Here is a 12,356-nt window from a genome sequence, read left to right as displayed (position 1 = left end):
GAGGATGGAACTGAGCACAAGTCGCTTCACTTCTCCAAGACTTGGTGACTTTATCTGCAGAACCAGAGCATCAATAAGTACCTGATGGTTGGTTGTGAGAACCAAACACAGTAACCGAGTGAAGGTGCAGGGCACAGGGCCAGAGCCGGCTCCCGCCACAGTGTCTTTCCTTCCCCTCCCCTTGGACCAGCAAACACAAACTCAAAGGAAATATTTCACCCTGGAAGGTTTTGAGTCCAAAAGGAGCAATGATCACAGCTCATTAATGGGAGAACCAAGTTTAGGGTCCTGGCCCCTTCCCAGCCTCCGAACTTGGCACAAGCAGGAGTCACACCCCCCTTCACCTTTGGAAAACATCCTCTTTCTTAAAAAACCAGTAAGCAAACCCCATATATTACAAAACTGGTAGTTTTGCCTTCAGTTTGAATGTGTTCTGGGAATGGATGAGGTGGGAAAAAACTCTTCAAGAAAAGGAAAATTTTGTGGAATTCTGTACTCTCCTGCTTCTATAAGGGAAAGCTTCATATTTATAAATTCCCATACATTCATTTCTTTTTTCTTTTATTAAGAATGAAAATAAGCACAACTTGCAAAGACTCAAAAGCTCATCTAGGAAAAAACAAACTGTTGCTTCGTACTTTGGTTGCAACCACTTGCTCTAACCACACTTAGAAAACACCTGGGGTGGACGGGAAAGGGTTCAAGATGTCATGAGGGGCAACTGCTCTGAATAGCCAGAAAGTCATAAAATGCAGCTTGTGTAATAAACAGGATGTCAAGGGTTCAAGCATAGGGCATGAGGAAGAACCAAGTTTTCTAATCCGGGCAGAAGCATGGCCACAAGCTGTCGTTGTCCTAACAGACATTTTTTCCTACGTGAAGGAGGACTGCCCTACCTAAAGAAATAAAGTACGGTGAGACAGCAAAAGATAACCAGGCTCTTCAACTGGATTCTAGGAGAGAATTCAGACCCCCACAAAACGCTAGGAATGACTCTCCCCAGTTCTGCGATGGATGGTACATGGTTACTGCTATTCTAGGTGCACAGGAGAGACTACGGTAACTCCTCACATAGGATGGATGCCATAGGGGAGGGGGTTAATTAGGATTCCCTATGGAGAAGGGCTGCTCCGATCCCGAAACAATACTTAGGGGGGAGTATAAACCTAGGAGGTTGGGGAAAAAAAAATACAGGGGAGGTTTTCCTATTGCTATTCTGGGGACTGTAACACTGTAACACCGGGGCTGTAACACTAGCTCAGGCTCCACGTTTGTCACATGAATGGGCCACATGGTGTTGGTGACATATTTATTCTCTGGTATCTATTCTCCCCTTTCTGACCTGGGTCCAAGAGACCCTAAAACTGAACTCTTGTATAAGGTTGCTGTATGAAAAATAGAACAGGAGTTCCTGTTGTGGCTCAGTGATTAATGAATCTGACTAGGAACTAAGAGGTTGCAGGTTCGATCCCTGGCCTCGCTCAGTGGGTTAAGGATCCAGCGTCGCCGTGACCTGTGGTGTAGGTCACAGACGCGGCTTGGATCTGGCGTTGCTGTGGCTCTGGCTGTGGTGTAGGCCAGCAGCTATAGCTCCGATTCGACCCCTAGCCTGGGAACCTCCATTTGCCACGGGTGCAGCTCGAGAAAAGACAAAAAAAAAAAAAAAGAACAGCTGAAAGGCCATATCACTATTACAATATCACTATTCACCAGAGGAGGAGAAACATGGCGGGGGCGGAAGGGAAAGGTGAGGAGAGGTTGTTTGTCGGTCGCTCCCCCATGAAGAATCAGCAGGATGATCTTAGGCAAGTCACCATCTGACTCTGAGCTGCTTTCAAGACTGTGTCTCTACAAGGAGGCAAATCCCACTTTGTTGACCAGAAGGAAGCTGGCTCATCTGATGTGAATTCAAAATCCCTTCCAAGACCTACAGTCCTAAGGAGATGGCATGTCCATAGCTAGTCTGGCCTCCCAGCAAGCCAAACACTTCCAGCTAACTCTTGTCAGTTCTCCTCCCTTTCAGGGCCTTCCTTTCCATGGTGGACACGCTGCTGCCTACGCCAGGCAGGAAAAACAGCCAGACAAAGAGCATAGAGAGCCGCAAAACTCAACTTCCGTGGTGTCTCTTTAAAGCCCAGGCGGTGGTGGTGGGGAAACCAGGACTGCTGACACTAATCAGCACGGCTTGATTCCTCCTCCTCTGTGACCCCTTCCCTCTGCGAAAACTCCCTCTCGTTTTTTCTTTAAAAAGAAAAAAATATCAGGAGTTCCCGTTGTGGTGCAGTGGTTAATGAATCTGACTAGGAACCATGAGGTTGCGAGTTTGATCCCTGGCCTTACTCAGTGGGTTAAGGATCTGGCGTTGCCGAGAGCTGTGGTGCAGGTCGCAGATGCGGCTTGGATCTGGCGTTGCTGTGGCTCTGGCGAAGGCTGGCGGCTACACCTCCGATTAGACCCCTAGCCTGGGAACCTCCACATGCCGCGGATGCGGCCCTAGAAAAGGCAAAAAAAAAAAAAAGAAAAAAAATCCTGTAATATCGCAAATCGCAGTCTTGCCCCTCCTCTTAGCTTCTCACTCTCCACAAAGAAACACATTTTCAACTCCTGTGGCTCGCTCTTCTTGTATTTCTCGCCATCCTTTCAATGACATCTTGTTAGATTACTATTTGCTGATTTGCAGATTTAGATATTCTTTAAGGCCTTCTTATTATGGAAGATGAAGGCTTAGCTATTTTATACACCCCCGAATATCTTTCTATAAAGCAAACATTTCCCTAATCCCCCAGCTTTAGAGCCAGAATCCAGCCACTCAGCACAATGACAGCTGAAGCACCGACCACACTTGACCACAGATTCTAGATGAGCCTGCTCTGGAAGGACGGGTACTCTGCAGCTGCATCCTCCCAAGAGCGTACTAAAATTCTCCTGGTCTAGCCATGAAGATGCTGATAACATTTGTAAATGATTTCAGAACTCTGCAGCAGTAAATTAACCTCCAGGTTTTAATGGACCCAATCCTATAAAACAGGAATCGGGAAAGTTGTTCATTAAATGACCATAAGAGCTAGAGCTTCTCTAGTTCTAGACAATCCATTTTCTGCACTCACTCTCTCCCCATTCTGATTACCCTCTTCCTGGCTGGCTCCAGACCCTCTGGCCTCAGAATGCTTGAGTGAGGGATCTGAGAAGAAAGCAGCCCCAAGCCGGGGAGCAAATCAGCTCAGCCTATCCACGGTGCTACACTGTTCACCTCTCAAGTTCACCCGAACCTTCTCCCCAAGACCAGAGCATGAAGGAGGGAACAGACTCGAGGGTCTTTCTGTTCTGTCCCTCTCAAGATTCTCCAGGTTTGGAGAAGAAGTGAAAAGCCATCTGCTGGAGGCACGGACGAGAGCACGCTGATTCTCAGAGATGCACCCCAATGCCCACGATGGAACACTAGCCTTTGTTCCCATTGCTTTATATTCTTTTATCTCATCTTACAAATCTTTATCAAGTGGCTCAGGCACTAGAATTCCATCCTACACCCATAGGTAGTGCCGTGTACACCCTGGCCACCTAGGTGTCTGTGTTCACCTGCATGGACCACTGTAACTGAGGTCTCCCATGCAGGACAGGGGACTATCTGTGGGAGCAAGTCCATGGGAGGCAACAAGAAGCTTAGAGTGGGTGACGATGCCAGAAGCTCACCTCCTAGTTGTAGATTCAGCAACACAACAGCAAACAGTTAGAAAAACACAACATGAAGCTACTGTGAATCCCTCAAAATCACCTACCTTTAGATGGTTCCCCCAAGACAACAATAAAGTCAATGAGTAAAATGTGAAATAATCAAACTGGTTGAGGGAGAAATATTGAGACACACAGATGGATAAACAGCCCAAGCCTCAGAAAATCAGAGTGGTTGCTGATCAGGAGTCTCTGGTGGGTTTTGCCAGGAAAGATGTGGACATGTGCCACGGCGGTGGCTGGGGCAAGAGAGGGCTCATGCTGCAGAGGCAACGGGGCTGGTGACTGGCAAGATGCACGGGCAGAGTGTGCGTGTGTGACTGTGTGTGCGGGATGCTGACTTCATGTGGATGACTTGCAACACGGTTTTATCATCCTGAGAAGTCAGGGGATGGGCTGGCTGAGGGGCTGAGAGTCAGGCACGTGTAAGCAGAGAAAGCCCACGCTTGCCAAGCATCCAAGCCAAACAACCACTCCACAGGTGGCTGGAGCACCCCTTCTTCCACTTTATGCCCAAGGTCGAACTCCCACCCATGTTGTCCCCAGTGTCTGGTTTTCCTCCCAGGACCAAGGAATCCCCTGAGACAGAGAGAAGCCCTGGCTCCAGCGACAAAAACAGAAGATCTACTCTCGGTTCCTCAAGTTATCCCTCCGTAGGTTTTCTCTGACACAACTGTTCTCTGAGAAAGTTCTCATTCTGGCTCATCGTAAGTTGGAAGAAGGCCCTTCACCATTTATACCCTTTCTATAATAAATGAGTTCCAAGTTCTAAACATCTGCCTTAGCCACGGAAGTTTTAGAAAGCAACAAGCCTTGGGAAGCTGTCGGCTATGCAGGAGTTAATGCAGCTGCTCGCTTCCTTGGCTCCCACGTTCAGAAATCTCCCTGACTTCTTAGGACGGAAAGTCTCACGACAGGGTGCTCATGAACAAACAGGAAACCTGGCGGGCTAGCCCCCGATGACACTCCCACCCTTACGTGCAATGCTGCTAATAGTCAATGGCTTAATGACTGGGCTTGTCTTGGGGAAGGTACCATTATTAAGTGGAATGAGGGCAATGGCCATCTACATCGGGGCCCACAGGGAATGCAGTTAAGTCGTGCACCTCCTGCAGTGAGTTTTTGAGTGTCTGGAAGCAGCAGGGCTGTTTCTATGTTTTCTTCCAGGCACTCAGTGTCACCCTAAAGCAGTGCGTTGATTCCCTGTGGATTAAAGGACACAACCAGGAGGGATGCTGGCTTCCATCACCCTGCTCGCTCTTGCCCTCTCCTGATCCCATAAATCACTTCTGGCAGGTAGCTGGGAAGCAGCTGCGAATGACAGTTTCGCTCTGGAGCACAGGAAGCCACCTTTTAACCCGCCTGCTGTTGTTTGTCTCTCAAAATGTGACAAAGGAACAGATGTAAGCAACATGCCAACTGTTGAGAGGATCTGCTTGGAGCGCTATGGGAAGCCTGCTCAGAGCCACGTCACACCAGCCGCTCCACGGAGGCACAACTGAGTTCATTTCCTGACACCCCACCTCCACCCCAGCACTGCCTCTTCACATCAGGCTGGGGTCTGTGATGCTCAGGCAACCCACCCCAGGTGTCCCGCCGCCATCTTCGTCCCCTGCCCTGAAGCCCCTTCCCAAACCCTGTTCCAATGTCACTGAGGGCCAGTCCAGCCTCAGCTCCTGGGGGTCTTCTCTGCCCCTCACCCTGCTCCCCATAAAGGGGCCAGGGCTGGTTTCTAAGCCTCTCACAGGCCCATCTCATTCATCTCTGTCCAAACTGCCCTGTTGCCTCCACAAGGACTGGAGATGTGGTTCACATACCTGTCTTCCCAAAGTAGTGTTTTTCAAATCACTAGTTGCAAAATGAGCGCGTCAGGAAATCAAATATAAAGGGTTGCGACCAATATTTTACAGTATTACATAAAAAACTAGCTTATAAAAAACACTCGGGACAACTGAAGGGTTTTCAGGGACCTATTAGATGACATTACAAAATCCCTATTAATTTTCTTAGGTACAGTAATAGCATTGTATAGGAGAATGCTTTATTTTTAAGAGATGCTCAAGTATTTAGAGGCAACTTACTTTCAACTGGATCAGCAGAAAGTACATGTGTGTGCCTGTGTGTACACATGTATGCACAGATAAAGCACATGGGGCGAAATATTACAACTGCCGACTCCAGGTGTAGAATATACTGGCAGTCCCTGCACTATTCTTTAAATTGTGTGCTTAGAAAATTTCACAATAAAAAGCAAAAGAAAATAGAGAAGAAGAGGAAAAAAATCAGGATGCAGAGCATGAAACATGACCTGGCTTGTGGTGTCTATGGCTGTGTGTCCTAGGTTACAACTTAAATGTGTTTCCTACCGTGGGTCAAAGCCCTGAGTTTGAAATGCTACCCTACAGCTCCTCGCTGCACCAAGCACACACAGCAGGTGCACCCTGAACTGTTTATTAACTTCTGGAAGCACAGAATTTAAGCGAAGGGGCAAGCTGAGAAATCATTTTGTCTCCAGTTACAGCCCATTAATTCAAGCTGTGTCAAAATATCCAAGCCCTTTCCTGTCTTAGCGCATTTGGCCCTAACCTCAACTTAGCCTTCAGGACTCTCATCAGATGTTTAATTACTCATCAGGAAGGTTACTCCCCTGCCTCCCGCCCCCTACAATGCCAGAGAGGTTGGGTGGGGGTGGTGTTAATGGAAGACCCTGAGAGTAGGGTGACCAGTTGTCCCAATTTGCCCAAGAATGAACTATGTATTTTGCAGGACTAGGGACTTTCTGCACCAAAACTAGGACAGTGCCAGGTCAACTAGGAGGGCTGCTCACCTTAAATGTGAAGGAAGCCTTGGGGAGAGCCTTGGATAGCTCCAAGAGAGCTGACACTACGTGCTCTGTGGCACCACTGCAACCCTGGTGACCAGGGCAAATCTGGGGAGCAAAATTATGACAAGACAGAGATCGCCCTGACGGCACCCCAACAGCAAACGCCAACTGCAAAGTGTCTCTCATGCCCCTGAACAGAACCCCGCCCTGATTACCCACCAACTCATCTGGAAAGCAAAGCACAATGGGAACTTACTGTAAAAACGTCATCATCACCAAGCTCAGCCTCGTTATGGATGGTGGAAGATGATGTTGTTGAGCCTAAAAAGACACAAAACCCACAAAAGAGTGTTTCCAAAGAGGACAAGTCAGAGCCAATCATTTAAAAAGTATATTTTAACAAACCACAGTCCACTCCTTTCCCATGTGAATCATCAGCAGAAATACGTTACCTGGGAATTAAATGCTTTTAATTTACATATTTTCCCTTTTTTTCTGGCCATATCCTTAGCATATGGAAGTTCCCAGCCCAGGAATCAAAACTGAACGGGAGCTGCGACCTCCACCACAGCTGCAGCAATGCTGGATCCTTAACCCATTGTGCTTGGCTGGGGATTGACCTGACACCTCCACAGAGACAAGCTGGATCATTAACCCACTGTGCCACAGTGGGAACTCCAATTTACTCTTCTTTAACTGATTTTAGCCAGGATGTTTCCTCAATGAGTTTTGCCTATTGTTGTTCCCAATCAATCCCTCAAACTCCTGCACTTGCCACTGGAGAAAAAGCACACAGAAGCACCACAGAGCAGGTGCATGGAGAGCCTGCCTACTGCTCTGAAGGGCAGGCATCGCGACTAGCCTCCACCGGTAACCCTCCACGTCCCCTGCGTCGTGAGAAAAGCACTGGAGAAGCCCAGTGAGACCCACCATAATCTCACTGTGAAACTGGACTTAGATCTCTGGGCTTTCCAGTTCCCCATGGAAGGGGTTTGATAAATAGCTCATGTGGTCACCTCCTATTCTGCAATTCAGACACTGCACTCTGAGCCCCAGATTCTGGGAGCCATCTTCTAAGCTGATACCTGGGCAAAGAGGTTTCCTCTTGCACTAATCAAGGTAGCAGTGAGTTTTCTCCGTTTTTACAGGCCAGCATTTAGGCTCATGTCAAAAAACCCACTTTATTCTATCAGGGAATAACGGGTTCGGTTGCTTTATTTGTTTATCTCCTTCTTCATTCTGGTTGGCAAATCAGTACAACTTCCTTCCCTCCTTATAGTATCCTGTAATGTGTGGATCAAATAAACTGACACTGTTAATGGCCAAAAGGAAAAATATATTTCAATCTGCATAAGTGATATGTCTTGAAAGAGAAATTTAGTCTCTATCCTCTTCTTTTCTTGGTTAGGTCTTAAAATGTGCACGTAGAAAATATTGTGCTATTACATAAAACTGAACTCAAAAGTCTTCTTCAGAAAGGAATGAGAAATAGTTAAATTTCCAATGAGGGATCACGGGAGGAAAAACAGGTCCCACAATAGCCTGTGTGCTAGTCCTAGGGATCTTTTGGGAGGTTTCCTCTACTAAAAGAAATACTCTAGTCAATCAATATTTAAGGCAAGTTTGCTAGAACAGAGCTAGGTAGTGTATACATAGAAAAAAATTACCAGGGAGAGAATCAAATTTTGTGTGTAGATTCACTGATGAAGTACATGGACATATTGTACACATCTACCAATAAAGCAGGGGCTGTTTTCTCTTCTAAACACTTAGAGGCTATGTTTAATAGCAAGATTTTACATAGCTGCCACTTACATCAGACCTATGATGTGAAAAACACGGTTTTATTTTGTTTTGTTTTTTTAACTGATTTTGGCTACCACGTGGTTGCAGTTCACAGATTCAATGGAGAAAATGACTTCAGAACACATTTCTTTCTTATACAAATGAAACATATATTCTCTTGTGATTGACTTCCCCAAATTCTGAATGTGACTTTACCATGCCTTGCTTGATATTTCTTTTTTCACGGGGCCCTGGCTATGGTGCCATGAACCCTCTGATTTGATAACTCAATGTGCTGAAGTGGAGAATTTGTGGGTTTGCCTCTGGGCATTCTAGAAAATCCCACAAGACCTGACTGCCCAGGAGGAGCCTTTCAGGCCACGATTAAATGCAAGACAGTGTCTACCAGCCGCTCCCCCGGGGACTGAGGAGTCACAGATCCCTTTCCTTTCCAGTGGCAGCCACACTCCTGGGCTCTTCTCCAGGCAATGGGAAGGCCTGGAGCCTTTTCCGGCCCATTAGGATCCATTCTCTACCTCTGAATCAAGATAGATCAGACCAAAGCCAGTTTTCAACATTCAGGGAAAGATGAGATCCATCAAAAAGTCATTCCTATGGAAGTTCAGAACCTGTCTTTTCAGAGCAGAATCTAAAAGCCAACCGGAATCACCCCTTACTCTGAAAACCAACTCCTCCTCCCCTGCACTATGACTTGAAACGTTCTTCTCCTTGGATGTTCCTAAAGTTTTTGCTTCTACTGACTGGCCCCGGCAAATAATGCACAAATAGATGAGGGCAGACAACTGGATTGAAAAGAACCTAGAAACTTCCCATTGTCCCACTGAGAGTGAAGTGATAAATGCTATACCTTCTATAAGGTCTTCAATTGCTTTCCTTACTCCCCTGTCAAAGGCTCGAGCATCAGCAGGGCTTTGGAAAGTAAGTCCAAACTTCCTATTGTCGACCTTCCAGTGATGAAAAGTTGGGTTGGCTTTGGTGTAGACCAAGTCCTTTCTCACATAGCACTCCAACACCACCTGAAGGATTGAAATACACAGGCGGGTTACTTGTCCAATAGTCGTGATGGTGTCTGGTTACAAAAATCTAACTGGGACCTATCCGTCCTTTGTGGCAAGGATGGAAAACCCTCCCCCCTGCCTTCATGTATCTGTGGAGGCTTTGGCTGCTTCCATGGACGATCTGCTCCTCGTTGGCCCCTTGCCCTCACCCTCAGTGGTCCTTACTGCATTGCTCTGCTCCGTAACCACCCCCTTCATCTCACTCACTTTCCTTCTTTCTGCCCCTGACTGGGGGGCACCAAGCTGAGGCTCTGTCTTGGGGCTTTGCTCTGTTTCAGGTTGATTGCATCTAAGTTAGGGCCATTGTATTCACAGCTCTCAATCTTCCTCCCTCTGTCCTAATGGGTGTTTCCCAGTGACCTCAAATTCAGCACACTGAGAAAATCTTTAACCTGCTCTGAAATTTCTGCCCCTTGTTTCCTCTTCCAACTTCCCCATATCTAGCCATGCCAACCCCTCTCTATTCATTCATGCTGGCTCCAATCTCTGTGGTTTTCTTTTCCCTCTTCTGCTTTCTCTAGCCCTTGTATTATTAATCACCAAGACCATTTCATTTTTCCTTCAACATCTTTTGTATCGACGCTGTTTCTGTTGCTACTACCCTGATGTGGGTCTCTATTAACCTTTTATCTGGATTAGTAGAATGGTCTCCAAATTTCCAGCAATAGTCTCAGAACTGCCTTTTACCAAACTATAGCTTTGATTGTCCCAGACCTTCGACCTCTTTATCTCTACGACGGAAGTAACACCAACATAATTAATCAAGGAGAACACACACACACAAACGTGCTCTGAAAGCACTGAACAATGAGAATCCTGACTGCTCATTCACAGTCACACTGACTTCCCAGGATATCCCAGAACATCCTACTCTTTTTATTCACTTGTTTTTGTCACCTTCACAATTTAGTACTGACTTCATATTATTCTCTAACAGTTTCATGTGCTAATCTTATTCCTGTAACTAGACTGCGAAAGAGCAACATGTTTAATAAAATAACTCCCTCTGGGTATAGCGCAGTGCTATTATTGGTAAAGATACCAGAGTTTAACGTTATAGAATAAAAGAAGCATTGCAATCGTGTGAATGTAAACGCCATTCTTTTTTTTCATAGATAATTCCAAAATACTGACACTATTTACTTCGATGGCTTTGTTATATACACACCAAAATGATTTTGCTAAGTTTTACTTGCTTTGATCTTGTGCTGGCAAAGTTCTACGTTTAACCAAATGAGATCTTATTGATTTTAGACTAAGGGATGGGAAAGTGTACAGGCCCGCCTAAATTAGTACAAATTCAAAGCAGAGAATATCTTTCAATGAGCACAAGTTTCAAGAATACATCTAAGCAAACAGAAATTAAGCCTGGCCTAATCAATGTTCCCTAACTTAATAAACACATGAGAATAATAGTCAAATTGGTGTATCAAATAGCATTCCCGGGCATTTAACTTTATTACATTGTATTGAAAGAAGACAACAGTTCCCTCACGCAGTTCTATTTATGATTAAATTGCTTATTACAGCCATTTTCCCCCTAAGAATAGCGCAATGATTAAATGTCAGCCCAGCCCCATTCCAAATTGGGGAAATCCAAATAACCAAGGCTTTAACTAACAAATGTTATCTATTTTGGAATTTAATAGTCTCAATTCAAAGTCTCAAAATAAACTTATTTGTAAAAACAAAGACTTTCAGTTTCTCCGTATTTTTAGGGTGAAAAAAATGTCTTTGGTCGACATTTCCTGAATTTAAGATGATTCCAAAGGTACATTTTCTTAGAGAAGTTTAATAAATTCTTAGAAAAGTAAAGTTTGGCCACCTAAATATGTGATGGGGAGGGGACCAGAAACCATCTCTTTGTCCTCTTAAACAAAAACTACATTATTGCATTAAGTTTAATGATAAAAAAATGAAAAAATCCAAAGGCTTCAATCTTCATAACAGGTATCACCCCTCTAATTGAAGTTCTGACATACCTATAATAAATCCTCTAAAATGAAGTTTAGGCATTAACTTAAAACTTGAGAAAGGCTTTAAAAAATATCTTTTAAAATGAGATGGATGGGAGTGGGGCGGAAATAAGTGGTTATGTATTCTTGTTGGAGGTTTTTTGTTTTGTCTTTTTAGGGCTGCACCCACAGCATATGGAGGATCCCAGGCTAGGGGTCTAATTGGAGCTGTAGCTGCCGGCCTACACCACAGCCACAGCCACACCATATCTGAGCCATGTCTGCGACCTACACCACAGCTCATGGCAATGTGAGATCCTTAACCCACTAAGCAAGGCCAGGGATCGAACCCACAATCTGCTGGTTCCTAATCAGATTCGCTTCTGCTGCGCCACAACGGGAACTCCTGGAGGTTTTAAAAAAACTATGCAAGGGAGTTCCCACTGTGGCTCAGTGGGTTAAGAACCTGACATTATCTCTGTGAAGATATGGGTTTGATCCCTGGCCTCACTCAGTGGGTTAAGGATCTGGTGTTGCTGTGGCTGTGGTGTAGGCTGGCGGCTGCAGCTCCAATTCAACCCCTAGCCCAGGAAATTTCATGTGCCACAGGTGCAGCCCTAAAAAGAAGAAGAAGAAAAAAAAAAAAACTACACAAGAAATACATATTGTAAAAGAGTTAAGCAACTTAGGAGAGTCCATGAAGATTCCATTCTCATTCACTTCTCCCTCCCTACCTTTAAACACCTTTCCATCTCCAGAGCTGCCTGCTGTCCATACAGTGGACACAATCCCAATTGCCTTCCTGAAGCTTTTGTATATGTTCATGTAAGTTTGGGTGTGTGTTTAAATGTAGCCACACCTATAAATTGCTCTGCAACTTGCCCTTTCTTCAAAAACATGTCTTAGAAATATAAGAAGGTAAAAAGGACTGTTTAGTGGCTGCGTAATAGTCCTCAGTATGGATATATTAGAATTCTTCAGCCA

General features: G+C 45.3%; 1 protein-coding gene across 3 annotated transcripts in view; it reads right to left on the bottom strand.

Annotated features, from left to right (window-relative positions):
- SPRED2 (sprouty related EVH1 domain containing 2) overlaps window positions 1-12,356 on the bottom strand; it is a 125,623-nt gene that overhangs the window by 15,268 nt on the left and 97,999 nt on the right. For all 3 annotated transcript variants that reach the window (XM_047781922.1, XM_047781921.1, XM_047781923.1), the window contains 2 exons: window positions 9,207-9,375; window positions 6,810-6,874 (listed from right to left, as the gene is read on the bottom strand). In XM_047781922.1, coding sequence (XP_047637878.1) covers window positions 6,810-6,874; window positions 9,207-9,375 — 234 coding nt within the window. The remainder of the gene's footprint in view (window positions 1-6,809; window positions 6,875-9,206; window positions 9,376-12,356) is intronic.

The sequence above is a fragment of the Phacochoerus africanus genome, chromosome 5 (genome assembly GCF_016906955.1).
Source record: "Phacochoerus africanus isolate WHEZ1 chromosome 5, ROS_Pafr_v1, whole genome shotgun sequence".
In the NCBI taxonomy this organism is placed as follows: Eukaryota; Metazoa; Chordata; class Mammalia; order Artiodactyla; family Suidae; genus Phacochoerus; species Phacochoerus africanus.
Note: the sequence above shows the minus strand (reverse complement) of the source record. Positions and strands in the feature narration are given on the sequence as shown.